This window comes from Andrena cerasifolii, chromosome 2 (assembly GCF_050908995.1).
Source record: "Andrena cerasifolii isolate SP2316 chromosome 2, iyAndCera1_principal, whole genome shotgun sequence".
Classification (NCBI taxonomy): domain Eukaryota; kingdom Metazoa; phylum Arthropoda; class Insecta; order Hymenoptera; family Andrenidae; genus Andrena; species Andrena cerasifolii.
In genome coordinates, this window is record NC_135119.1 from 3,114,859 (window position 1) to 3,142,552 (window position 27,694).

The window sequence follows — 27,694 nt, forward strand, 5'->3', positions numbered from 1 at the left end:
AAGGATTCATATTCAAGGTTAATTTGTTTTTCTTATGAAATATGCAATAAAATATTCTCCTCTACGTATGCTCGCGTAAATATTTATTTGGCCATGAAAGTAAAATACAGACAGAAGCACTTTATGTGCGGCAACAATTCATCTTAAACATGATAAAACAGGAAGTCTTCCATAAACGGCATTCATCAAGAAAGCCAAGCATCACAGAGACATGCAATAAGAGGAACGCATGTTCCGTTGGAGTTCCTTACAAGACCAGGCTTACAGAAACAGCCTTGGACGCATTGCTAAAACACAAATTGTTTAACGATTAGATTTATACGTTCACACAAATAACATAAAATAATTCAGAATCACACGACGTCATATATCATAGGAAGTCGATTTTTGGAAAATTGTATTTAAGGTTCTGGATATTACTTTCCATTGAATTGTCGGTCAATGTATAATAGTGGCGATATCGAAGTATCATATTGTAATATAAGAAAAGATCAACACTTTCAACGAAGCTTTCATTTTAGCTGAAACTTATCGATTACTGATGTAAATTGATATGCAGTAGTGCAGCATAAACTGCACAGGGTCTATTCCTAAGGAAACACAAGATTGGCAACCCCCACGCAAGTTCTACCCCACTCACGCTCGACGAGTCTTGTTTGTAGGGTACAGTGACTCGCATTAATATTCGGACACTTTTTAAAATCGCATAACTTTTTTAGAATTGGTCCAAACAACTTGAGTTTTTTTGAGAAGCTAGAAGGATTAGTTTGCTAACTGACGCGTTTCGTCGTTTTGGAAAAAAAAACGTATTTGGTTGAAATAGCAAAAGAATAGTAAAGGTCGATTTTTAAACTTTTTTTTTGTGAGCTTGTGATGAAAATTCAAAAAACCCGTTTGTAGATTGCAGTAAGTTGTATACGTGCCTAAAATTTCATCAAAATCGATTAACGTTGCTCTGAGCTATAAACGCTTAAATTCTGATTTCGGCAATTTAGCGATTTTCGAATTTTTTAAAATTTTCATTATAGGCTCGCAAAAAAAAAGTTTAAAAAACGACCTTTCCTATTCTTTTCGCTATTCCAACCAAATACATTTTTTTTCAAAACCACGAAACGCGTCAGTTAGCAAACTAATCCTTCTAGCTTCTAAAAAAAACTCAAGTTGTTTGGACCAATTCTAAAAAAGTTATGCGATTTTAAAAAGTGTCCGAATATTAACGCGAGTCACTGTAGGTGTCTTGTGGGTAGGCTCGAGCTCACGATAAAAATCGTGACGATGTACCGAAAATCACGCGCGAATTGTCCCGAATGGTCGTGTAAATAATTAAATATATGTGTTTCTACTAACCAGAGTACAAGGTTGAGGAAGACCAAGATTATTGCAAGTTGGTGGACAGGCGCTACCGCACTCCTGATGAACCTCATTTGCTGGGCATCTAGCGGCTGTTGCTAAAATTCATATCATCACATGATTCGTATTATTTCTTATAAAATTTGATAGTGAAAGAGGTAATATGATACATCTTTGTGCTCTGACTTCATCACTTCATTACAATGCACATTACGAAACTTCTAATTTTTGGCTTTTGAGTTACAAATTTCCCTAACATTTCCCTTTGCTTAATTCCAATATGTATATCACCAAGCCTAGTAAAAGCATTGTTTCAGATAAATGTTACAAACGCTAGGAGTTGTATGTATACGGCAGTATTGTAGGCAGGAAAACCACTAACAAAAATATTTTTTTATATAAGATTTTAATTTCATGCAATGTAAAAAACTGTTGGTTTTCTCGATAATTTAAACATTTTTGTTGGGAAGGTTTTGTAACTGTCAGGCTGTGCATTGACTTAATGAGAATGTCTTTAAGGACATAAAAATTGCGTCCATGATTAAAAAAACGCTGCCCTTATTTTAGAAATGTTACAAAAATATTGAAGTTCAAATTTTTGTAATATGTATCTTTCAAAACTAAGTTATTGTTCTTAGTTGTTATTATTACTAATGTGCCAAACATTACTAATCAGTAATCAAACGAATATATTACGAAAAACACAATATGTAATAAAAATAATTTTTAGTTTGTAGGTACTAGAATTTATAAGATTTTTCATCGTATTACCTTATTACGATTAACTAGAATGTATAAAATGGAGTACGATTAAGATGATGAATGAAATATGTAGATAGTCTATATGTAAGTAGAATACGTTCCTTCCTTACCCCTCGGGCGAACGCGCCAATGAGAGGTACACGAGCAGACGCGTGGTGAACTCAGTTCATCAGTTGAAAACAATCATTTTAGCCCCCTTATATGTTACACTTCAGAAACGGTTTCTCTGTTGACAGTAGTAACTTAAATTAAATGTGATGGGAAAATATTAGCAATGTACCCAAAAATGCAATAAATTTATTTAAAAACACAAAAATAGTATATGTAAAACATTTTTAACATCAAAAATGAAAATCAACTGGCACAAGCATCGTAGGGTTCTTGAAACACACCACGATCGCGTGGAGAGAATATTTGCCTTACCGAGACCTGATGAAGGAAATACGCAGATCGGTGAACGGAGTTCACAAAGCGCGCCCGCTCGAGGGTTAAATATATTGAACAGGTCTAATTGTTCTCATAAGTATGGTGGATGTCTCACGAGCGTTATAGAACACACTCAAATTAATGTCTGCACACATATTTTCTAATAATCACACTTTTAAATAATAACAAGTGATGGCAAAATTTTAAAGGGTGTATTCTGTAAGTTTACCACCTGCGTTATATTTTCGTAATAAAACGCATATAATGTAGGCTCATGTGACATTTGAGGTTTGAAACAATATTTGCAGAAGTACTTGTTAATAGTAATTGAATAATAAAATAAAATATAAGGGATTCAGTGGACACAAAATAAACGTATGTACATACGTCCATAAAACAATATGGAAAATGACTTTCATGAACTTCATTACTTACCCACAGAGACGAGTACCACGATGGCAAATGCAGTAAGAAGAAAGCGAGACATATTGGCTGTGTGTGCTGTTCGTATGGACGTTTCCAGTGAACTTGAAAACAGTGGAGGAATGGATCTGTTTTATACTATACCGATCCCTCTCGTTAGTGTCAGGTCTTGTGTGTGTTCACCGATATTTACGATCCTGTCTCGTTGAACCGAGATTTAATAAAGATCCCCCGTTACAGCTAACACCTATAGCACGCAGTGTCGTCCTAGCAATGTTTATCATGGTATTATCGGTATTTGAATTTGTTACTACCGTTGATTTGATTGCTATCTCGTTAAATAAATGCTATTAATCTACTCTACAGTGTACAGATTGCTTAAAATACATTTTCTTAGAATGTACCGAGAAATAAACATTTTTCAGGCATGAGGAGTTTCACATATCATGTTTATATCAGTAGGTATATCATCAAGTGAGACCGGACACTTTTTCCATGGCGGAGTGGGGGGGGGTGCAACTTTGGGATGCTGGTGAAGAAAAATATTCCCCTCTTGCTTTTTTTAAACCATTTTGTAATGCTCATTTATTACAAATTTAAAACTGAAATTGGACATTATTACCTTTTGTTTTAGTATAAAGTTAATAAAGATCAGTTTTTAAAAATAATCGATTTTTTCTCAAAAACGGGGGGGGGGAGCAACTGCCAATTTTGCACCCCCTCCGGACGCCCATTCATATCAGTGTTATAGGGTAGATACCGTAGGGTGTTATGTCCCAATTTAAGATATTTATACATAATGAAAAATGTGCAATTAAGGGGAGGTTCCGGTCTAGAGCCCCCCAAAATACGTGATATTTAGGAATTAATTACAGGAAAACTACTACGTATAACTTAATAGGACTTTTTGCACTGCATTGAGGATGTCTTAAGTTATAGAAATATATTTTTTGTTTTGTAATTAATCATTGCAGACGGCACTGGGGAGTCGTTAAAGGCAAGGCGTAAAAAAAATCATCCAAATCGGTGGGATCTGTATCTCCAAAAGTTATTATCCGATTCGACTGAAACTTTTTTTATTTTGAAGATTATTCTTCTGTCTAGGGGGGGGGGGGGCTAGAAAAAATTACAAATAAAAGAGCAACATTTAAAGAAAATTTTGTATTTATTTTGCAGAAAAATATTTACGTTTATAATAAAAATACAACGACATCCATGTCACAGTTTTTAAAAATGGTGAGTAAGATATTTCAAAACTACTGCACCAATCGTTCTGAAATTTTGTGGGCTTATTTTTTATATAAAAATCTACTGAATGAGGGAAGATTTTTTTCTTCCATTGTATAGTTTAGATTTTATCAACGAAAAATGGCCATTAGTGATAACCATGAAGTCATTTTTCGTTGATATAATCGAAACTATACATTAAAAAAAATTCTTCCGTCATTCAGTAGATTTTTATGTAAAACTAAGCCCACCAAATTTTGGAAAGATTGGTGCAGTAGTTTTTGAGATATCTTGCTCACCGTTTTTAAAAAGGCTTCTTGGATGTCGTTGAATTTTTATTATAAACGTAAATATATTTTTGCAAACAAATTACGAAATGTTCGTTAAATGTTACTGTTTTATGAGCAAAAAATTCGGCAAAAATACATGCTTCTGTTTTTTACAAACAAAATTCGCCTCTTTTCGGCCTCCTGCCTAGGTATAAACCCTTAACACGTTCACTAAGGTTGGGGTCAGATATATTGGTGGGTGAGTTTGTTTCGAGAACAGCGATCAAGGAGAAATCAACCACCACCATCTGATGATAATGGATTGGCAGTTGCTGGGCACCCGAACTGTGTGGTTGTTGTTTATTCTTAGCGAAGTAGTTTTGTGCGTTACGAAGCTATGCGTAGCCCAATACGAGATGAAGCTATCGAGAAAGAATCAATGTTCTGACCAATAAAACTCCTGAATTTTTTCGGACCTAACGCACACCTATTCTGATGTATGTGCTTCTACGTTAAGAACTCGGTTTGGCCTACACGTCAAGAGCTTGGCGCTATCCCCACCACTTCTGACTCATTCTTGTTCTGCAAAGGCGAGAGCGAGATGGAACGGGAGCGAGTCAGAGGGACTGGCAGCAAGCGAGGAAAGGTACGAGACAGATTTAGAACAGGGGTGCACATTAAAGGCTCCCCCAAACCAACGCGAATATTCGCGGCGGCAGCGGATCCGCTGCGGATCAGATAAGGCTGCCCATAAGCCGCCTCGTATAAAAAACTGCTGAACCGCGGCAGATCCGCTGCTGCCGCGAATATTCGTATTGGTCTGTGGGAACCTTAACACTGCCCATAAGCCACCACGTACAAAAAACTGCAGCCTTATCTGATCCGCGACGTGGAGCGGATATTCACGTTGGTTTGGGGGAGCCTTAAGTATGCCCTAGGGCAGTCGATGCGCCCTCCAGCTCGGGCGTTGTATGCTCACTCCTCGGTATAAGGTCTCGTGATGGAGAACTATATGACTGCAGAGGCAGCATGCCCATTTCTCTAAGGAAAATATGGTATTGTCTCGAGCTTCCCATTGTTGCCCCAACGTAGTCACCGGAAAGGTCCTGTTTATGTTTTTATGTCACCTCCAAGAGCTAAATGATGGCTTGGCCGCAACTGACATACACAGATCCGTCACTGTGTGCGTTAGTGATTTCAAGCGGTGGGTCAAAATTGACTCAGGCACAGGATGCGGAGGGTTAATTAAGATTTGAAAAATTTGTTTAAATTTTTTTATGCAATAATAATAATGTTTTTCAAAGTTAGAATGGTAGCAGTAAGAAGGGTTTAAATAAAAAATATATACAAAAAATTGTAGGTTAAACGATTTTATTAAGAATGTAGTAGTAACTAAATTAAAATGCACTAAAAATTATAAAATAATTCTTTTCTTGTACTTCAATTTCGATGGTGATATATTACGAACGCCTGCAAAGTTTTAGTTTTACTATTCGTACATACGTGACGGATCATTTCTCGATAAATTGTGTATGTTTTCGGTAATCGCGATGCGACTAGCGTCCCGGACGAAGCCGCTTTTAGTCGTTTTCCTAGAGAACGCGAGTAGCTCATTTCAAGTCGTTTGGATTTGTGGTAATGGGTTATGTTTATTGATGACTGGGTAATTTTTTCACCCGCTCGGGTTTAATTTTTTTTTTAAATATTGTACTGTCATTCGAACTACGCACGCCTGCAAAGTTTCAAGACAACTGCATAGTTGGAAGTGGGTTGAATTTAAGTTGCCAGATTTGAACCATACATACAAACAAACAGAGGATCGAAGCTGAATAAAATCGTTTAAAAGAAGTTTGATGCTGGCGAACATGATTCTGGCTGTCGTAGTCATCGAAAACAAAACAAGTACAATTTTTCTTAATCTATATGAGTGTGGTTATCGTATGAACTAGAATGAAGTAATTATTTGCAAAAATCAAATTTTGCAACACAGAAAACAAACAACTGCTTTCCCCAAAAATTAATGTTTTCATTTGAAATACAACCATTTTTGTGCTTTTCAACATTTTTCATTCATTTTAGTTCATACGATAACCACACTCATATAGATTAAGAAAAATTTTTCGTTTTTTGTTTCAGATGATTAGGACAGCCACAATCATGTTCCCCAGCAACAATTTTTTTTTTCAAACCCCTTTTACTACTATCATTACAACTTTGAACCAAATTACTATTATTGCATACAAAAATTTGAACACATTTTTCAAATTTCAACTAATAAAAGTACAAAGTTTGGAATTATAATACCCAATACTTTTCTTTCAAAAATTCCCCAAAATGTGCCTTATTTTCGGAGCGTCAAACTCTGGAGACCCCTGCGGCAACCTGTGCATGCCTGGTTTAGAGTGTTTAAACTCGCTTTCGTTCCATCTCGCTCTCGCCTTCGGCGAGAAAGTAGCGAGAAACGACCACTCGGAATCGTGTCCCGTCTACACTGCGTTCCACATTAGAGCATACTCGTTTCGCGCAGCGATACACTGTTGATTGGTAGTAAACCGGCAGGGAAAGTGCTACGACCAATCGCCAAAGTGCTACGATCAGTCGCGCGTGTCAGATCCGCGGCAGCTGCGCAGATCGGTCGCAAATCGGTAGGAGCGTTGGTACACTCTTGTATGGAACGCAGTGTATGTAGTTAAAGTGGTGGGGAGTAGCTCGGGATAGAGTGGGAACGATGAGAAAAGGAGCACCGAGCAGGCAAGCAGTATGGTGGGAGAGTACCCCTCACGAAACTCCGCCGGCCAATAGTATCCGGCCCCGACCTTAGCAAACGTCACGTACGCGCGACGCGATCCGGCACACCGATTCGGCCACAGAATCTGCAACTATCGCTTAAACTGAGTTACTGCTGCCACGTAGCACAAAAACAGATTATCTATATGTATATTAAGTAACAAAGCCATATATCTGCATTGAAACTGAAGATATGATCAGATAAATCGTGTTGCAGAGCAACACCAAGTAACGACTGCCTTTATGAAAAATATAGTCGCGCAAGAAACAAAGTAATTTCCGTATAAAGACAAATATGGACAAAATGTGTTTTGAACTTTTTTATCTCGTTTCCTATACAGAGCGATATATCGTGTTACGGCGAAAACAACCGCACCTGAGAAAGATTATAGTGGCTCAGCGCACGTATAAAAACACTGCATCGAAATTATTTCTACATTCGCGGAAAATATTGCGCGAGGAGTATACAAAGTCACTATGTCTCGTACCTTCATAACTTTATTCCTCATCTTGGCAATTTCTTCTGTAGGTAAGTTGTTAAAACCAAACTATATTTTTCAACATATGTTTCACATTCACCGCAAAGTATGTCCATCCAGCGGTAAAGGCATGTACTTCCAAGTTTCTTGGAAACTAGGATAGTAATTGAAATTTTGATCTACAATCCAGCAATTACAAGAAAAATTAAATACGTACTACGAGACGTTTTCATGCTCACCCATACATAATAGGTGTCCCGTTTTACCCCACGCAAAGCTGTTCCGTTTTGCCCTACACGAGGTAATTTAGTAAACGTTTAATGTTTACACTTCAGCGTCAGGTAAAGCACTGGGTAGGAGGTCAAAGTATAGTGCAGGGACTAGAGAATTCAATGCTGTACTTCTCGTTATACATTTTGGATATACTTCCGAATGGCCCCAGTGGCCAATCGACACGAGGTTTGAGGGGAGGCGTGGGGAGGGGGTGTGGATCCTAAATCTAAAATTGTAGCTTCGGGTATTTATTAGTTTGCGAAATATTAATTAAAAATTATTGTTAATTTTTTTTACAAACTATTTTTTTTAACTCCGTACACGTATCCATTCTGCCCCCCCCCCCTCCCAATTCATTCTACGGTCAGTTGGACCTCCACGTGCCCCTCAGGCGCCTAAAGCCGCGTATTCACCTGCGCATTCGCCCCGAATGTGCATTCGGCGCGCACCGATTTTTTGCTCGTTCGGAGCTCAGCGCTCGTTCGGCGCGCATTCGGCGCGCGTTCGGGGTTGAGTGAAATTTGCGGCGTCCATTTCATGGTATTGTTCAGACCCGATAGCGCGCTTTGATGGACCGCCAACAAGCGGTTCGGCCCGATTGCGCGCCGCGCCCCGAACACGCGCCGAACACCGGACGAGCAAAAAATCGGTGCGCGCCGAATGCACATTCGGGGCGAATGCGCAGGTGAATACGCGGCTTAAAAGGCACGCGTATTCAGCTGAAATTCGAAGCCAATGTTCTCGAAAACGAAGCGCGATATTAAAAAATTGTATTCTATATTTTTGTCTTATTTTGGCCTGTAGAATCACCCCCTAGAGTATTGCCTATCAATAAAGTAATAGGTATCCACCCTGTATAATAGGATGAATCGCATCTCCAAGTTTCTGGTTCAAATCTCCAAACTTACATCACTTTACTTGCGCCCCGCACTAATCTAGCCCCGACCAATACTAATACCCGGAACAAGTTGAAAAGTGGAATGCGTTATGTCCGAATAAGTTTACAGACATGCTAAAAGTTTTTTATTAATATCTCGGAAACTAATAAATTCCCGAAGCAACAATTTTAGATTTAGGGTCCACACACCCTCCCCACCCTTCCCCTCAAACCTCATGTCGATTGGCCACTGGGGCCATTCGGAAGTATAGCCTAAATTTTCTAAATCCAACTTAAAAGAAATGGTCGAAATTACATACAACACAATGTCGTAACTTCGGCACCGGAAAATTTTCCAACACTGTCAATGAAAAAGTAACGTGTGTACGGGTCTATCGTTGGCTGCGAAATGGTTTGTGGACCGTTTGGTCCCATGCCACATGATACCAACTCATTCGCAGTTATTATTTCCGAAAAACATTGATGTTTCGTTTTGGCCACTTGTTACGTTTTATCCTACTCTCCCCTACGTAAAGATTTATATTTAAATGACGCTATTTTATTTGGATTGAAATTTTGAGGCTGTATCTAGAGCACAGGATACTCACAAGGGAAGATCCCAAACCCGAAAATTCAAAAAATTCTGAAACTATGTGAAAATGTAGGGTATTTCCCCCTGATTACAACGCAATTTTTGTTTGCTGCCCAAATTCACTAGAAGGGGGTGAAATTAACCCCTGAAAATTCGGCTATTTTCCGTTTTTGTGTTATAACTCCCGAACTGTAAGGGATAGAAAAAAAGTTCCAAGACAAAAGTTACTTCTTTTAATTAGATCCAGCATTTGGTAAGAAAATTATTTTACAGTTCGCGAGTTATAGCACAAATTCAGAAAATAACCGGATTTTCAGGGGTCAATTACACCCCTTTAGAGTGAATTTGGGCAGCAAACAAAAATTGCGTGATAATCAGGAGAAAATTCCCTACATATTCACGAAGTCTCAGAATTTTTTAAATCTCCGGGTTCGGGATGTTCCCTTGGTCAGTTCAAGTAGGAATGTGGCAATGGAAGCTTATTTTGGCGAAGGTCATCGTTTACAAATTGCCATGGTGATGATTTGTTCCTTTTTAAACGAAACCATATGTAGGTACTATTAATATGTAACCACTATTCAAGACACTAAGGTCCTAATTCAAGGATAGCCATTTAAATACTCGTGACTTACGTATGGGTACCGGTTATATACTGTAACACCTACAAAAGCGAAATATATAATTTAAATTGGTAATTACATGAAATGGAGGATGTTATCAAATTTATTATATTTCCGGATTTTTTCTGTAAAATCTCATGTGAAAATTGCCACCAAGAAGACAAACACATACATGTACCTACATACATATGTATGGATATGTATAATATATCGGTCATAGTATACATACAATATTCTATATACTATTTAGTCCCAAAAGGTACTAAATTATAAAATTCACTATGATTTGTAACATATAACAGGGATTTTGAGTCAAGAAGCTGAATGTCCATGCGGGAGGAATGAAGTGTGGTCCCCGTGTAATGGTCATTGCCCACCGACTTGTGATAATCAAACTCCTGCGTGCCCGAAGGTTCGCTTGCAAAATATGTAAACTGTTCTGCATGTCTGTGTTCCTTATTCAGTTGGTAGTAATACTTTTTTTCCGTAGAATCACAATCGCCATACTTACCTTCTGGTTTAAATCCATACTTCATACATGTTACTACACATTGAATTCATATATACAGTTTCTGACAAAAAGCTATTTGTATTTTAGATTTGCGTACCTGGCTGCATATGTAAACCTGGTTACCTGAAAAGTAGGAGCGGGGTTTGTGTTCCTCAAGGTTGCTGCAATTGGAATGATTAATCGTCCGAATGATGCCTGTAACATTACCCTACTATATTACGATGATTTAACATATTGGATGGCATGAAGTAAAATAACTAAATCCACATATTCTGGAAATGATGTTTGAATAACACTTAATGTACTACTCAATAATAAATGAAAAGTAATATCAAAGCATATTTAATTACTTTTTTTTATTTTTATGGTTGTGTTTTTGAGAGTTGGATATATTCTGGATGAGCCTTCGAATCCCTTTCAATCCTATTCCTTGGGTTCTTCCCAATTAGTGCGAATAGAATTCTTTTTGAAAGACATTTTCAATTTTTGAAAGGCAACGTCTGGAACAGCGTAATCTCGACTCGGTCTAAGAGCCCTATTCCAACTATGCCGGTCGTAAATTCGTAGTCCCAAAGTATTAGGCCCCGACTGACAGACCAAGTGTCTGCCACGTGCGGACTGACAACGCGCAGAGCAATACGATCCGCTTGGAGTTTGACAATAACATCGTATCGCTCAACAGTCTCTCACCGTTAAGGTCAGTATTGGAACTAGGGATTGCAACCCGGTAAATCGGTAAATCGGTTTGAAGTTTTTTTTTACTGATAACGTAGTACATGTCGACGGAATTATGCGCTATATATATGCGCTACATTGCTATACATACAATTTTTACCGGTAATTCGCCAAATTTTTACCGGGAATTCGATAAATTACGTATTTCTCGATATTTACCGGTAGATCGCGAGAAATTTGGCGAATTACCGGTAAAAATTTTATGTATAGCAATGTAGCGCATATATGTAGCGCATAATTCCGTCGATATCTACTACGTTATCAGTGAAAAAAGCTTAAAACCGATTTACCGATTTACCGGTTTGCAATCCCTAGTTGGAACAATGCCATATCGTGTGGTGAACATTAAAATCTCCCATGAGAATATAATTATCGTATTTTCCAATATTGTTGACTATTTGTTCCCAATTAGCTTGAGGGAGAACAAAACCTGGAGTTCTGTAACATGCTATTACCTTTAAAGGGGGATTATTAACATTAGAAATGTTTAGTCCACAAACTTCGACAGTGTCGTGAGGAGAGATCAGATATCTTACTTCAGAAGAGGAAAAATTCTTACGCACTAACAATAAAAAGAATAAAAATAAAAATTTATATAAATAATTTATAAAACTTATTTTCATAAATGGCTCCATCTCTGGCCACACCTAATTAATGTTCATAGGTATACTCAAGTCGTTCTTCATGTGCAAGCAATTAAGTTGTAAAACTTGCCGAAACAGCTGAGTCAATATATGCAACTGACAAACGCTTCCGTCATTGGTGGATGAAGGCTACTTGGATGACTGAATTGTTCAACTCTATTTCTTGATCTTTAACTAACTGGTCTAACTCTTCTTCTAATTCCTCTTCTTCTTATTCCTCTTCTTCTTATTCCTCTTCTACTTATTCCTCTTCTTCTTATTCCTCTTCTTCTTCCTCTTATTCTTCCTCTTCTTCTTCCTCTTCTTCTTCCTCTTTCTCCTGTTCCTCCTGTTCCTCCTGTTCCTCCTGTTCCTCCTGTTCCTCCTCTTCTTCCTCTTCCTCCTCTTCCTCATCTTCTTCTTTTTCTTCTTCTTCTCCAGTCAAAATTTTCGTCAACATAATACGTACACGCGTTACACGCACACCTTCAGCCAAAAGAAACGAACACATGTTTCGTTCGTCAATCGCTATCTTCACTATGCAATCTACTCCAAATTTTGACAGCTTACAGTCAGGTTATAACCCGACGAGTGTCAAATAAGGTAAGTTGTCCATATTTGAGATGCCACGTGTTTTTACAAACATGCATCGTTGTACCATTGAATTGCAACCAAAATGCAGTCTCAAACACAAGGTAAGTTGGCCAAATTTGAATTGCGTCATGTTTGTATATCATAAATATAAACCATAACCACAAATGCAAACGACTTGAAATCAGCCTGCAACCACAAATCAAATAAATTCAATCGATATGCAATCAGCATATAACCACAAATCAAAACCTAGACACTAAGAAGTAAATATTAAAAAAAAAATTCAAAAACATTTTTTTACAATTACACGATTTTATTTAAAATGCAATAAAAACTAAAAAATTCTCCATGCACGTGTTGATATTCATTATTCATGTAAAAATCCAAGTGTATTTGATTATTTTCAGTAAATTTGATGTTATCTGGTAAAATATTTTTTTCTCATGTGTATAATATATATTTTTGTTATATTTTATTTGTAATAATTATACCTAGTACTAAAATAAGAATGGGGGATCACTGTTATAAACATAAGGCAGCGATTTTTCACCACAGTAAAAGTATTGCCGATGGTCATTACACGAGTATGATAAGGGGTAAGGGCACAACGTGGGTATCCGTTGAAAATTATCGAGTAGAAAAACAAGCTTGGCCACGAAATGCTAAAAATGCATACATATTTTTCTTCGAAAGGTATTAATTGTGGTTGTTAATACAGTTCAATGTTAAATACGTTCAGCGCCATAAGCTGCTTCGCGCACCATGTACTGTACACTAAGTACTATACATATAGTACATATAGATCGTCAGTGCGGTGCACATGGTTTCTTTTCGTAGTTGTTAAACTTACGTAGAATTTATCCTTAATTCTGTCCCGTGATAATTTGTAATTTATAATTAAAAATTATCTAAAGTCATTCCCTATTCAAATTATCTTTGTAAAAAGAAGTGAGATCCCCATAAAAACTTCAAAAAAGTAAAAAAATTACGGCAAGTACATGAAATCAAATAAATCACAAAAAATAGAAGATAATAATATAATTGCAAAATAAAAGAAAATATGTGAAATCAAAATGAGCTGCAAGTAGATAAAGGTGCTTTCAGTCAAATACTTGGCCTGGCGAGGTAAAGTCAAGATGTCGATGAATAAGAATTATTTAAAAACGCAAAATAATGTAAGTGTACTTGTATTCTCAGAGTTTTAAATTAACAAATTATCTGAAAGCCCGCGAGAGGGAAGGTATGTATATTAATGATCTGAGAATACCTTGCCTCGCCAGGCCAAGTATTTGACTGAAAGCACCTTTATGTACTTGCAGCTCATTTTAATTTCACATATTTTTTTTATTTTGTAATTATTATTATCTTCTATTTTTTTGTGATTTATTTAATTTCATGTACTTGCCGTAATTTTTTTACTTTATTGAAGTTTTGTACGGGGATAGACAATATGCCACGCTGTACAGGTGGCACGCGCAATGTGCGGACCTCTCTATATTCAAATGCTATTATCTAAAAAATGATTGGAAGCAGGAAAAAATTATATATACAGCAATTGTAGAAAATTGAATGCTCTTTTAGTATTATTTGAACAATATTTCGATAGAGCTTACCATTTTTGAAAAATTATTTAAACAATAAGGCCTGGTCGGCACCCTTTCCTGTAGTCCGATTGCAACAATTTTTTACAGGGACTATTTTTTTATGAAATGGAACCATATTAGGGGGTGAGAGCAACGAAATACGAAAAAAAAAATTTTGGTCGCGTGTAAATAAGGGCCATCCTAATGAGCACACGACAAACAATAAGACTGTAAACATTCATCTAAAAATCTAGATAGCTATATAGATCCCTTGCGCAGCGTAAATATGCATATGTAGTCAATTCTGAACGGACATTTCGGTATGACACTTCCAGACAGAAATAGTGAAGAGTTGAAGAGGGATCCGACGCGACGGCCCAGAGGTCTTTTCAACACTGCCTGCTGTCCCCACTTACCTTGTTGCGCATGCGCGCGCATATCTACGACTCACTCTATTTAACTAAGTATAACTTACACCTGTCCTAGCTTCGCCCGAACATATTGAAAACATTCGAAATGCAATGTTTAGTGACGTCGACATTTTCATAGAGGAAGGAATTAGACTGGTAGCAGACAACCACTACGGTTGTCTTTCCCCCACTCCGCCAAGCGTTCACCAAGCTAGAATTGACTTGTCACTTTTATATAACATTGAAGCGTAAAGATGTACTTACATATCTATTTAGTGAGTGTTCATGTAAGGTATGTAACTTATTCTGACAACATTTCACGCTATTAATAATAACAATAAATAATCTCGTTTACTCTGTATTACGGTTTCTATTTAATATTTATTCGGTTTTAGTTAATTCGTTATCGTGGCAAATATTTAATCAATTTTCATACCCCTTTTCTATGTTCCAGTCGGTGTTAATCGATACGTTTATTAGATTTTCCAAAATTCAAATACAATTTTTCGCGAAATGTTTTGAGTAATTGGTGCTTACAATTAAAGTCGGTTGTATTTATCTTTAACACAATTATTTTACATATGAGTTTCATTTTTGTTACATTAGTTACTTAACCAATTGAGTATTTACTCTAAAAACACTGACACCGAATTCTTTTCTACATTCAAGGAAAATATTCCGGGAGAACCACACGAAGTCACCATGTCTCGAACCTTTATAACTTTATTCTTCATCTTGGCAATTTCTACCGCCGGTACGTTGTCAAAAGCAAATTATATTTTTCCTGACACGTTTCACATTCGTTTGTACAAATCTCATGATGATAATTTTATATAAATTGGCATTTTACTTTTACATTTTCATGAAGATTTGTTTTAACGTAATTTTTTTTACACTTTATTAAATATTGAAAATTTCGAAACATTTAAAAATTAGTTTCTTATTTAATTAGGTTTCTTATTGTAATAGGATTTTGTCGTGTAAATGTCATTTGGGGTGGTAATTATCAAAGTTACTATTTAAATGACTCTAGTTAATTTCGATTGAAATTATAAAAAAGTAACGAGAGCACAGGATGCACAGTTTAAGGGGAAATGTGGCAATGGAAGCTCATTTTAGTCAAGGTCTCGTTTACAAATTATCAGGGCTATCGTTTGTTTTTTTTTTTAAACGTAGTCATTACGACTCAATACATTATGTTAGGAATTCAAGGACAGCCATTCAACCTTCAGAGGGCCGGGCTGGCCACTATAGTGGCCACCTAAGAATTTGGAGACTTTGCCAGACTTTTTGGTGGTATATATGCATAAATTTTAAGTAAATAAAATTTATAATTTCAATGAAAAAATCCCGGCCCTCTAAAGTTTAAGGGGGGATTGCGCCTTATTGGCCCGAAAAATAGATAATTCTTTACGAATTTTTTGTACAAAAACGGTTCAACAAATTAATTTGAGGTTTGGCAGGCTGTTTTATTGTATCTTGAACTATTGTTCTGAATTTTTGTGTAACAGTGAAAAAATAAACATGGCAGGTACAGAGAGAGCGTTGAAAAATAATCGGGTGGCCCTGGCGTTGACGAAAAGTACTATAAGGTTTATCCGAAACACGAAAAGGAAAAGAGATTCTTAAACTATAAGAATGCGGCTATGGATGGTAGTAGATTTATTGCCGCACCAGCCACCGTTCCTGTTTTATTTAATGAAGTTTTCCCGCTTTTGAGGCAAAACCTTTCTCAGACCTAAATCAGGGCCCTTCGGCTTCTTCAAAATGCTGCCATTTTACCATGTTTTTATTTTTTTTTAATGCATCTACTAGCACCCATAGCCACATTCATATAGTTTAAGAATCTCTTTTCCTTTTTGTGTTTCGGATAACCCTTACAGTACTTTTCGTCAACGCCAGGGCCACCCGATTGTTTTACAACACTCTTTTTATATCTGCCATGTTTATTTTTTCACTGTCACACAAAAATTCAGAACAACAGTTCAAGATACAATAGAACAGCCTGCCAAACCTCAAATTAATTTGTTGAACCGTTTTTGTGCAAAAAATTCGCAAAGAATTATCTATTTTCCGGCCCAACAAGACGCAATCCCCCTTAAGGGGTTATACCCAGGCAGGCGGCCGAAAAGAGGCGAATATTCTAATATAATCTCTCTTTTCCTATTTGTGTTTCGGATAACCCGAATATTTATGCTAGTAAATTATAACGTGAACTATGATTTGTAACATATTATAGCGGTTTTGAGCCAAGCAACTGATGGTCCAGGATCGTGCGGGAAGAATGAAGTGTGGTCCGAATGTGGCGGTCGTTGTCAACATACTTGTGCTAATCCAAATCCTATTTGCCCCTTCGTTAGTATTTATATTTTGTTAAAATCATGCACAAAACATTTGAATTACCTACATCGAAGGTTCACTTGCAAAGTATGCAAACTGTTTCCTTATTCAGTTGGCGATAATACTTTTTTCTTAGAATCACAATCGCCACGTTCACCTTCTGGTTTAAATGCATACTTCATACATGTTACTACAGATTGGATGTATACATACAGTTTCTGATACAAAACTATTTGTATTTTAGGTTTGCATGGCTGGCTGCGTATGTGAACCTGATTACTTGAGAAATAAATATGGGGAGTGCATTCCTAACGATTGCTGCGATTCGAGTGAGGAATCGTCCGAATGACGCCTGTAACACCATTTCACTATGCTTCGATGATTTCACATATGGATGGCTTAAAGTAAAGCGACATATTCTGGAGATGATGTTTGAATAACCCTTAATGTACTACTCAATAATAAATAACAAATAATATCAAAGGATATTTCGTTACTTTTGTTGATTTATATTGCAGTGTTTTTGAGAGTTGGATATATACTGTATGAGCGTTTTGATGCGTTGTCCTGCGTGCATGAATATGCACCAGTAGCGAACAAAACATTTACCACTTTCTCGATCCACTCTACTTCTATTACTTTTTAACATCAACTCAAAACTGCAGCAAGTGTTCATTATACATATTCTGATAGGGGATTAAAAGCTGTACAAACCCAGTTAAAGTTGAATTTATTAAATCAACAAACAAAAAAGTCTCAAGCATAAATGTATTATGCTGCATATGTCACGCAGAACTACGGTTGTGGTTCTGACACCATCTGACAAGGGAAGTTCGGTTATCCGAACATTCCGATTTTTTTTAAACTGTGCAGATCTGTAGAGGACCTCAATAGAAGTATCAGGAAAGTTTTTGTTTGTGCCAATTTCCGGGTTTTCAGGGTGAAACACCCCCTAAAGGTTAACGAGTGTGTTCCTACTTTTCAGTATATCTTGGAAACGATATATAAAAAATATGTTGTAAGTAAATACAGTTTTTGTTATAGGGCTTGATAACAGTTCCTGAGTACAATCATTTGCAAAATGTCAAAAAAAAAAAAAAAAAACGCGACGCAAAATACGGGGTGATTCTCCAGCAAGCATCGTCAAAGGCAATACCGCCAGCAATCACGCGCCTCGCTGAGTTCCGTGGTCTTCGGTACTCGAAACCAACATACAATGTTGCGCACTAAGCAGCGGCGAATCTCGAATTCTGCATTTCTAATCAGATCTTTGCGAAAATGACACCAATAGATTCTTTATGGTTTCCCAATGAAATTGGCCCCAAGAACGACATAATTCGGACCATAATTAAGGAAGTTACATAAAAAATTGATTTGCATAATTAAAATTATCTTCGTTAAAAATAGTCCGATTTACATAACATTTGGTATGATTTTCATCGGAAAGACATAAGGAATCCATTGGTGTCACTGCCATATTGATTCGATGAAGAAAATGAAGCATTTCATTTTTCGCATAAGCTGTGAATCATCGCGTGAGCGACCAGCGAAACCCGGCGGAGATTCTGCCGGGCCGTGCTCGTTGCGCTGAGCTGAAATCAAACCACATCTCGTCCATTTTCGCGACGCTGTCAGCTCGCTCAGAGTCAACTGATAATAACAGTTCATATAATTTAAAATGCAGTGTTCCTTCCTCTATCTAACGCTGTAGGAATCATCTCTCTATCTCTTTCCGTTTGCGAGGAGTAACGGCGCAACGGGGTTGCATATTTCGTGACATCCAAGTCTTAATTTGGGCCCCCATAGCCGTTACATATGTAAGAAACTCTAAGGTGTAGCAGAAAGAATTTGCTGAATATATATATTTTTTCAATGAAGAAACAAGAGTAAAGATGGGGTCCTTCTCGACTCGAGGTGTAGAGCAGACTGCCTTTCCGTTCTGTGGAAAGTCCTCGGTTGTCCTTTTGGGAAGAGTCCTAAGGACCCCGATGCTAATTTTATGACAACTACATTTATTACCACACTCTCTTATTTTAGTGAGCATTCAGAGAAATCCATGAATCCATGAATGTGAGGAATCCATTGGCGTCGCTTTCGCACAGATCTGATGAGAAATGAAGAATTCGAAGATTTCTCACTTCTTAATAGGTACTCCAACCCCTTCGAGGGTTGAAAGCCATAACTTCGGAGAGACACCACGGGGGGTTGACCTCGTCACGGTTGCCAGGCGGATCAGGCGTTTCGAGCCAATCACCCTGTATGGCGTCGCGCTAGTGGGGCCCATCGTCGCTGCACTCGTCACGCTGGCCACATCTGGTTAGGCTCACCCGTGCGGCCCCTTTTATGACGTGGTGCCTAAATGTTTCTAACACATATGTAAGCTGGTTACGGGGGGCGCGCGCGGGATGACGCGAAAGATACCATGAGTTAAACAAGAGAAGTAGTAAAACACGTATTCCGTTAAGACTGTAGGCTTTATTCGTGACTTTCTCAGAGATCGGTCCGTAACAGAGTGACCATCTTCGACAGGACGCCGCACAGTGGAGCTGGAGAGGAAAAAAGTCTTAAAATGAAAGTTGTATTTTTATGTATCCATCACTATATCCTGAAAGCCAATAGACCAACGTATCTAACGTATATGACAGATATGTCATATTCATGTTAATTGCAAAGAAAAATTGATCTGAAGTTAACCTTTCGTATTCTAACGGGAAACGTGTCAATATTCGTACGAGATTGTCGAATTTTTTCTGAATTCCTCTAGATATTTTTATCTTTTTACCGCATGTATTTCGAATGTGTATAGTCTCAGCTCATTTGTGACATAAATATTTTTCGAAAATTCTTCACTTTTATATGATCATTTTTAGGAGAAAAAGGAACCTGCAGACATGAATATTTTCCAAATTTTGTTTACACTTGTGTTTGGTTTATCAAAAGACAACTATCCCGCACCCAGGCTAACTGGAAATTCAAATTTAAATTTTCGCCTACATAGTATGGTTATGTAATCATTTTTAGGAGAAAAAGGAACCTGCGGGCATGAAGGTATTTGGTCATATTGGCCATGCCTTTGAAAGCTATCGAGTGGGGCGTCACTCTCCGAAAAAAGGAGAGATGCCCCAGTCCTGATTGGGATAGCTACCTCAATAATAGTAATAATAATAGGATTGTAGTTTAAAATAGTTTAATAATATTGCTCATATGGTGATAAATATCATGTTTCATTTCAAGTAATTTTCATCGCTTTGAATTCTGTTATTGTTTGACTTATTTTGAACGAGTTACAATGTTAATATCAGATTTAATGAGAATTAAATTTTAACTATAAATAAATTTTAATAATTCTATAGTTGTAGTAGTACCTACCTATGAACTCATAATAATTTCTTCTTTGTTATTTTTCTTGAATAATTATGTGGGCCATTTCTCCCGGAATGCTGGAAGAGATGGTCAGATGTCATGAATTCAGATTCCAACCCGATTTTCAGCAAATATTGTCTTAATGGAAATATTGGTCACTTCTTTTGAATCAGCATAAAATACGAACATATCAGCTTATGCTGATAAAATAAATAATATCAGAATTAATTTAATAGCTATTTTATGTTAGGTGGGTCAACTGTCCCGGATTGACCCTAATAACGGGGCGCCGCCTATCTGCCGTTCGCACGCTAGGCGGTTTCCCAAAATGACACTGCTTCCCAACCTATACGATCGTTATAATTCATGTAATTCCAATAATTGGATACTGTTGTAATAATTCTTGCAAGAGAATCAGGCGTGCATGTACACCTAGATAATACATAGTGAAGAAGATACGACAATCAAAATTGCAGTTCATGTGTGGGGAGAGCAGTACCAGCAGAGAGGAATGTCAAACATTTACAGATTTCATCCATCCTAGATGCAGCACGTTATAAAAAATATCTCAAATATTTAATCAACTTTTCCAATAAAAATTGCGTAGAAATGTACGCACTACATACCTATACTCGTTTTCACTCGTGTGAGGCGCTGATTTTACAACATTCCTTACAATGGAATGGTGCAGATTATATTCCGTTATTTTCATGCGAGTTTGCCTATATTGCAGATTAAAATATCATCTATAAATTCAAAATGCAATTATTGTCAAGTTGTCTCCATTACTATAGTTTCATGGTGATTATTATTTTACGCTTCGTATTAATTAAGACTCTTTCCGATGCTCTAAATTCGCAAAACATGCAGGAGTACAATTTTTGGAAATGTAATGTTTAAATGTAATACATATAATAAATAGTAGTAGTAGAAATGTAGTATACTATGTGGTCTATCAATTCGTTGGAATATTAATTTCTTCGCCATTGTCCATTCAGGTTGTTATTTCACATTTCGTTCACATTTGTAAGATAGTGTTTAAAATATATTTTTCACTCACAAGGGGAGGACACCATGAGGTAGACACCGTTTTAGATGAGCCTTGGCACGATGAATCTATGTCGAAAATAACTAAATAGGTGTCCGAGCAATTCTGCCAAAATGGGCCTTAATAATAGAGATATTTACATGGAAATTATTAAAAATTGCATAGTGGCCGTGGAGTTTTAATGGGTAAAAATCCCACACTACCCTGGCGCCCCCGGGGGATTCCCCTCTGAAGGAGTTGGGGTGCCTTTTGAAGATTTCCCAAAATTAAAAAAAAATTTATAAAATTTTTTTTTAACGTGGAGACATCTTCAAAAGGCACCCCGACTCCTTTAGAGGGGAATCCCCCGGGGGCGCCAGGGTAGTGTGGGATTTTTTACCCACTAAAACCCTAAGTTTTTAATAATTTATATGTAAATATCTCTATTATTACGGCCTATTGCCTGAAACGCTCGGACACCTATTTACTTATTTTCAACATAGATCCATCGTACCAAGGCTAAATGTTCATAATGCACTAATAACTTATATCGTTGTATTCGAGAGGGTTCATGGAATAATTTGACGTAACATGCAACCGAATAACTACTACTGTTTCGACACAAAAAATTTGAAAGTTGAAAGTTGAAAATTTTTTAGTTTTTTTTCAAAATCGAATTTCTAAAAAACTGAGGGTGATAGCGACAAACGGTTTGCGGATTCGTTTTCAGCGCACGGAAACCTATAAGACACGGCTATTGAATGTTACAAGTCCACATGGCTGTCGAACTGTGTAATCGAACTGTCATTTGAATAGTGCTATTTAACTTATAAATAACTTATAAAAATAAGCATAATAACAATAATAACTTATATGTATAAATAACTTATATAACTTATTTTCTCTAAATGACTCTGTCTCTGGCTAGACTTAATTAATATTTATAGCTGCAGTCAAGTAGTTCTTCATGTGCGAGCAATTAAGTTGTAAAACTTGCCAAAACAGCTGAGTCAATATATGCAACTGACAAACACTTCCGCCATTGGTGGATGAAGGCTACTTGCATCGGACGACTGAATTCTTCAACTCTATCTCTTCATCTTTAACTAACCGGTAGAATAATGCTATAACAGTGTTTCATGACTCATCAGCGAACGGTGACATAACTCATAACTACAGGCTATTAACCAATTTTTATATCAATGAAATTCAAATTAAATATTGATTTTCCTTTAGGTTTTTCTTGTTTCTACATACCAAATAAATATCACAATGGTAGCACAGTAAAACGTGTATAATTATTTGTTCAGAAGAAGATAAATACATTTTTGAAATTATTAATTTCCAATGATACATGTGATTGTAGAATGCTCTGTTAACTGGTACTTATAACTTATTTCAATTTGATGTGTTACTTAATCGTTTGATCTATTCGGAATTTTGAAACGACAATGAAATCTGTTTGACAATAAAGTTGATATACACATATGTGGATCGGTGTAGGTATGGGGTTGGTTTTCCTGGTGGAGGGGTGAGGGGTTGGAAGGCTGCCGCCGCTCCCCCAAAACAATAGACGAGATTCTACTTGTAATAGTTTAATTTGCAGCCAATTTAACTTTAACCTAGGTGTGGATAGACAGAAAAATTTTGTTTTTACACAGCATAAAGATTTTTTAATAATAAATTTAAAGGTCCTCTCTTCTTTTCTCTAAATTCTACGTGAATACGTACATTACAACGGATACCTGATGGCCGGTTTGCAAATGTTTACGAGTTTGCATTTAGATGGAACATTATCCTTTTGAACACTGACAGGAAGTTATTCCAGCATGAATAACTTTTGCTTTGGAAAGAAGAGGGTATCGTGTTTGAACATCGTTATTCATTGATTTTCTACATTCTACAATAATGTACCACCTTATGCATTCATATTTTTTAATTACACAGGACGTACAAATTTGTATGAGTACCGCCACACGAATGAACAGAGTTTGGTTTATCTAAGGATTCATATTCAAGGTTAATTTGTTTTTCTTATGAAATATGCAATAAAATATTCTCTTCTACGTATGCTCGCATAAATATTTATTGGGCCATGAAGGTAAAATACAGAAAGAAGCACTTTATGTGCGGCAACAATTCATCTGAAAGTAATAACACTGGACAAATCTTCGATAAACAACTTTCGTATTCGATAAAAATCCTGCCATTGTTATTCATCGCATTCGCATTCAGAAGGAGGTACGCATTTTCCATTGGAGTCCCTTACAAGACCAGGCTTACAGAAACAGCCTTGGACGCATTGCTAAAAGAAAAATTATTTAACGATTAGATTTATATATACACAAAAATAACAAAAAATAATTCAGAATCATAAGATGTCATATATCATAGGAAGTCGATTTTTTAAAAATGATATTTAATGTTCTGGATATTACTTTCGATTGAATATTAGTCAAAGTATAATAATGACAGTGGCGGATTTAAGGAAAGTGGCCCAGGTGGCAAACGTTCTGAGGAGCTCATTTTTCTCGGAAAAATGAAGGGGTAGTTTACTAAAAATACGGTAAGTGTAGTAGTACAAAAAAACATAGTGTTTGGATAAAATCATAATTTTTTTGAAGATGTGGCCCTGGGGGACCTTCTGGGCAGGGGCCCAGGCGGCAACTGCTCATCGGCCACCCGTTAAATCCGCCACTGAATAGTGGCGATATTGAAGTATCACATTGTAACATACGAAAAGCTGAACGCTTTTAACGAAGCTTTCATGTAACTGCAACTTATCGCTTATTGGTGTGAATTGATATGCAGCGTAGGGCTCTTACTTTTCGCGGGTTTCCGGTTACCCGGGTGCTCGGTGAAGCGGGTCTTACCCGATTACCCGGGTGCTACCCGGGTTTGCGGGTAATACGGTTACGATTACCTGATACTCATGTTATACGGGTAATCAACTTAGCTTACATTATCCTTCTACGCCCCTTCTCAGTATTTCCTCGTTAGCGGCTCACTGGTCAGGGCCGGCGTTGAGTCGGTATCGTGAACGAAGCCCTAATTCCGAGTGTTCGTTTCTCGCTTCTTTCTAGCCGAAGGAGGGAGCGAGATGGAACACTGCGTGCGCGGCGAGCGTGCGCGATGGTCGCAAGCGCTTACCGTGAGCACGAAAACCACTTCGCAAAATCTTGACGCAGGCCCGGCTCACGGTAAGCGCTTGCGACCATCGCGCACGCCCGTCGCGCATGCAAAGGACAGTGTGTCAGGCGTCCGAAAGACGGAGCGAGACAAAACATCAACGCATCGTCTGTCTCGTACCGTCCTCGCTCTCGCCTTCGCCGGACAAGAGTGAGACAGAAGTGGTGGTGTACACCAAACCGAGTCCGTAACGAGGAAATATTGTACTTAAGACTAGCCAAGCTTCGTTGTCTTCTTTCTCGTAAATTTCCTTTTAAATCCTTTCTTATATGACCATAACCCAGTAATAGTACTTACATTGCGTGACAAGTGTGAGAAGAAAGCGATTTCAACGAGCGTGAAGTTTGCTGCCCGAGATGGCTGTCGAACTGTGTTACCCGTATCATACGAGTATTGAGTACCCGTAACCGTATTACCCGCAGACCCTGGTATCACCCGGTTAACCCAGTACCCGCAGACCCGGGTATCACCCGGTTAACCTAGTACCCGGGTCACCGGGTATCACCCGGTTAACCCAGTACCCGGGTCACCGGGTATCACCCGGTTAACCCAGGACCCGGGTCACCGGGTATCAAGAGCTATAATGCAGAGGTGCTGCATAAACTGCACAGGGTCTATCCCTCAGGAAACACATGATTGACATCCCCAACGCAAGTTCTATCTTACTCACACTCGGCGAGTCTTGTTTACTGTCCTCGACAGTAGGTAGGCTCGAGCCCGCGATAAAAATCGTGACCATGCACACCGAAAATCACACGCGAGCGATCCTAAATGGTCGCGGGAATAATGGAATATGAACTACTGTACTAACCAGAGTACATGGTCCAGGATTAGGTCGTGCGCAAGTTGCTGGACAGGCACTACCGCAGTCGGTATAAACCTCATTTTTTCGGCATCTAGCCGCTGATGCTAAAATTCATACCATTACACGATTCATATTATTCCTTATAAAATTCTGCATGCAGTTTTGGGGGTGAAACAAGTAACAGGATACATCTTTGTTTTCTGACTAATGTCTCAAACATTACTAATAAGTAATCAAACGATATCTTACGAAAAACACAATACAAATTTATTAAAAATAATTTTTAGTTTATAGCTACTAGAATTTATAAGATTTTTTATCGTATTACTTTCTTGCGCCTGACTACAATGTATAAAGGGGTGTACGAATAAGATAAAAAATTAACAAATGTAGGCAATGCATATAGAATATGTTCCGCCCTCAAAAATATTTAACAAGTCTGCGACATAATTGTGTTCATATAATTATAGTATGGCGGATATCTCACGAACGTTATGAAACACACTCTAATTAATGTCTGCACGTATATTTTCGAATATTCACACAAAATTAGCAGATGTGTATAGTGACTTTTAAATAATAACAAGTGATGGCAAATTTTTAAGTGGTGTATTCTGTAAGTTTGCCACATGCGTTATATTTTCGTGATAAAACGCATATAATGTGGGCCCATCTGACACTTGAGGTTTGAAAAAATATTTGTAGAAGTACTTGATAATAGTAATTGAATAATAAAATAAAATATAAGGAAGTCAGTGGATACAAAATAAACTTATGTACGCCCATGACTTTGTTGAACTTCATTACTTACCCACAGAGAAGAGTACCATGAAGGCAAATGCAGCAAAAAGAAAGCGAGACATATTGGCTGTGTGTGCTGTTCGTATGGACGTTTCCAGTGAACTTGATGACACTTGAGGAATGGCTCTGTTTTATACTATACCGTTCCACGCGTTAGTGTCACGTCCTGTGTGTGTTCAGCATGCACAGACCGATATTTATGATCCTGTATCATTGAATCTCGATCAGGGATTGTAACCGTAACCCTAAGCCGGTTCGGTTCTCAGCACCGTAGACTAATCCGCATAACCGGGTAACCCGAGGCATCCAGGCACAGATTCACCCGGTTAACCCGCTCTCAGAGCGGGTTACAGTAATACGGTAGAGGGCGTAGTTTTTCCTTAATTTCGTGAAATCGAGCTGTACTTATGAATTTTTATCTCAGAAACTGTATATCGCATTAGGTTCATTCTTTTTTTATTTTAATGTAGAACGTTTTACCTATTTGAATAATATTTTTTTGAAATTGTAAAATTATTTATGTAACGTCAAATTATAAACAAATTTTTATTTTGCAAATTTCTCCTCGAGGGTGACATGTTTCTAAATTTGAAAAATGACAATATTCTTTGAATTTCGTATATAATAATTGTGTTAAAAAATATTATTTTTATTATAAATAAAAAAATTACTTTTCGTTATAGGCCATCCATCCACCATAGTGATGCGATCAAGCACAAATACTGTTTATCTGTATGTTGTAAATAGTTTATTTATATTGGACATATAGCAGTTTATATTTCGGACGTAGGGTAGATGTACCGTTTGTGGCCATAGCACTGTTTTTGGACATGTGCATAATTATCTTATTTTTAAATTGCTTACAGATCGTTATCGTGTTGCGGTATGTCAAAACTATTTATATACCTTTTTATTGAGATTTAATATTTAACCTAATTCAATTTATATAAAATACTGAAGGCATAACACATAATACTAAAAGTTATTTATCTGAAAACCACCTTTTAGCCAGATACGCCAGTGATTCCCAACCTGTGGGTTGTGAAGTGTTTTCTGGGGGGTCACGGGTTTTTGGCTTGTTTTTTTTTTAATATTATTAATTTAGAATTATATTCTGAAATACCTACTTTTATTGTGTTTTCATACCTTATTAAATTTATTTTACCATATATGGGGATCGGGGGGGGGGGGGGTCACGGGTTATTTAAATATTATAAAAGGGGATCGCGACTCAAAAACATCCCCTTCAAAAAATTATGAATTTTCATATTTACGTGAATATTTGACGATGAAATTTTCAGTATGTACACAACTTTCTTAAATCTACAAGTCATTCTTTAAATTTTTATTACAGGCTCAGATAAGACAGTCGAAAAAACGACCTTCACTATTTTCTTCGCTATTCCAACGAATTGTTATTTTTTTTCAAAACGACGAAACACGTGACCTTGTGAACTAATCCTTCTAACTTGTCAAAAAAACTCAAGTCTTTTGGTCTTTTGGAATACTTTTTTCCGGCACTGTACTTCTGTTTGCACATTGTTCACTGATTAGAGATAATCCTACTTAGGAAGATTATCCTTTTGAACACTGAAAGGAAGTTATTCAAGCATGGAAATCCTGTGCTC

At 37.2% G+C, this 27,694-nt stretch overlaps 3 protein-coding genes and 1 long non-coding RNA gene across 5 annotated transcripts in view; 3 read left to right on the top strand and 1 right to left on the bottom strand.

Moving 5' to 3' along the window:
• On the bottom strand, window positions 1–26,272 carry LOC143378546 (chymotrypsin-elastase inhibitor ixodidin-like). 2 transcript variants are annotated; one of them, XM_076830378.1, is made up of 3 exons: window positions 26,077–26,272; window positions 25,272–25,369; window positions 1–287 (listed from the first exon to the last, which is right to left on the bottom strand). In XM_076830378.1, exons 1-3 carry the CDS (start codon window positions 26,126–26,128, stop codon window positions 186–188), a joined length of 252 nt encoding a protein of 83 aa, XP_076686493.1. In that variant the 5' UTR covers window positions 26,129–26,272; the 3' UTR covers window positions 1–185. The 2 variants fall into 2 exon arrangements, with proteins under 2 accessions (XP_076686493.1, XP_076686494.1); XM_076830379.1 differs by lacking the exon at window positions 1–287 and adding an exon at window positions 23,340–23,576 and having other exon boundaries at window positions 26,077–26,262.
• LOC143378562 (uncharacterized) overlaps window positions 1–27,694 on the top strand; it is a 397,603-nt gene that overhangs the window by 125,094 nt on the left and 244,815 nt on the right. The window lies entirely within an intron of this gene.
• On the top strand, window positions 7,406–10,921 carry LOC143378544 (venom serine protease inhibitor-like). Its single transcript, XM_076830376.1, has 3 exons — window positions 7,406–7,773; window positions 10,388–10,497; window positions 10,684–10,921. The coding sequence occupies exons 1-3, from the start codon at window positions 7,722–7,724 to the stop codon at window positions 10,774–10,776; spliced, it is 255 nt and encodes an 84-aa protein (XP_076686491.1). The 5' UTR covers window positions 7,406–7,721; the 3' UTR covers window positions 10,777–10,921.
• Window positions 14,722–17,329, top strand: LOC143378543 (chymotrypsin inhibitor-like). Its single transcript, XM_076830373.1, has 4 exons — window positions 14,722–14,833; window positions 15,211–15,295; window positions 16,781–16,896; window positions 17,126–17,329. Exons 2-4 carry the CDS (start codon window positions 15,244–15,246, stop codon window positions 17,228–17,230), a joined length of 273 nt encoding a protein of 90 aa, XP_076686488.1. The 5' UTR covers window positions 14,722–14,833; window positions 15,211–15,243; the 3' UTR covers window positions 17,231–17,329.

Coding starts and splice junctions, on each gene's coding strand:
- LOC143378544 (XM_076830376.1), top strand. CDS start 7,722: ATGTCTCGTACCTTCATAACTTTATTCCTCATCTTGGCAATTTCTTCT. Junction 7,774..10,387: donor CTTGGCAATTTCTTCTGTAG/GTAAGTTGTTAA, acceptor AACATATAACAG/GGATTTTGAGTCAAGAAGCT. Junction 10,498..10,683: donor AAACTCCTGCGTGCCCGAAG/GTTCGCTTGCAA, acceptor TTTGTATTTTAG/ATTTGCGTACCTGGCTGCAT.
- LOC143378543 (XM_076830373.1), top strand. CDS start 15,244: ATGTCTCGAACCTTTATAACTTTATTCTTCATCTTGGCAATTTCTACC. Junction 15,296..16,780: donor CTTGGCAATTTCTACCGCCG/GTACGTTGTCAA, acceptor AACATATTATAG/CGGTTTTGAGCCAAGCAACT. Junction 16,897..17,125: donor CAAATCCTATTTGCCCCTTC/GTTAGTATTTAT, acceptor TTTGTATTTTAG/GTTTGCATGGCTGGCTGCGT.
- LOC143378546 (XM_076830378.1), bottom strand. CDS start 26,128: ATGTCTCGCTTTCTTTTTGCTGCATTTGCCTTCATGGTACTCTTCTCT. Junction 25,370..26,076: donor CATGGTACTCTTCTCTGTGG/GTAAGTAATGAA, acceptor TATGAATTTTAG/CATCAGCGGCTAGATGCCGA. Junction 288..25,271: donor ATCCTGGACCATGTACTCTG/GTTAGTACAGTA, acceptor TTTGTGTTTTAG/CAATGCGTCCAAGGCTGTTT.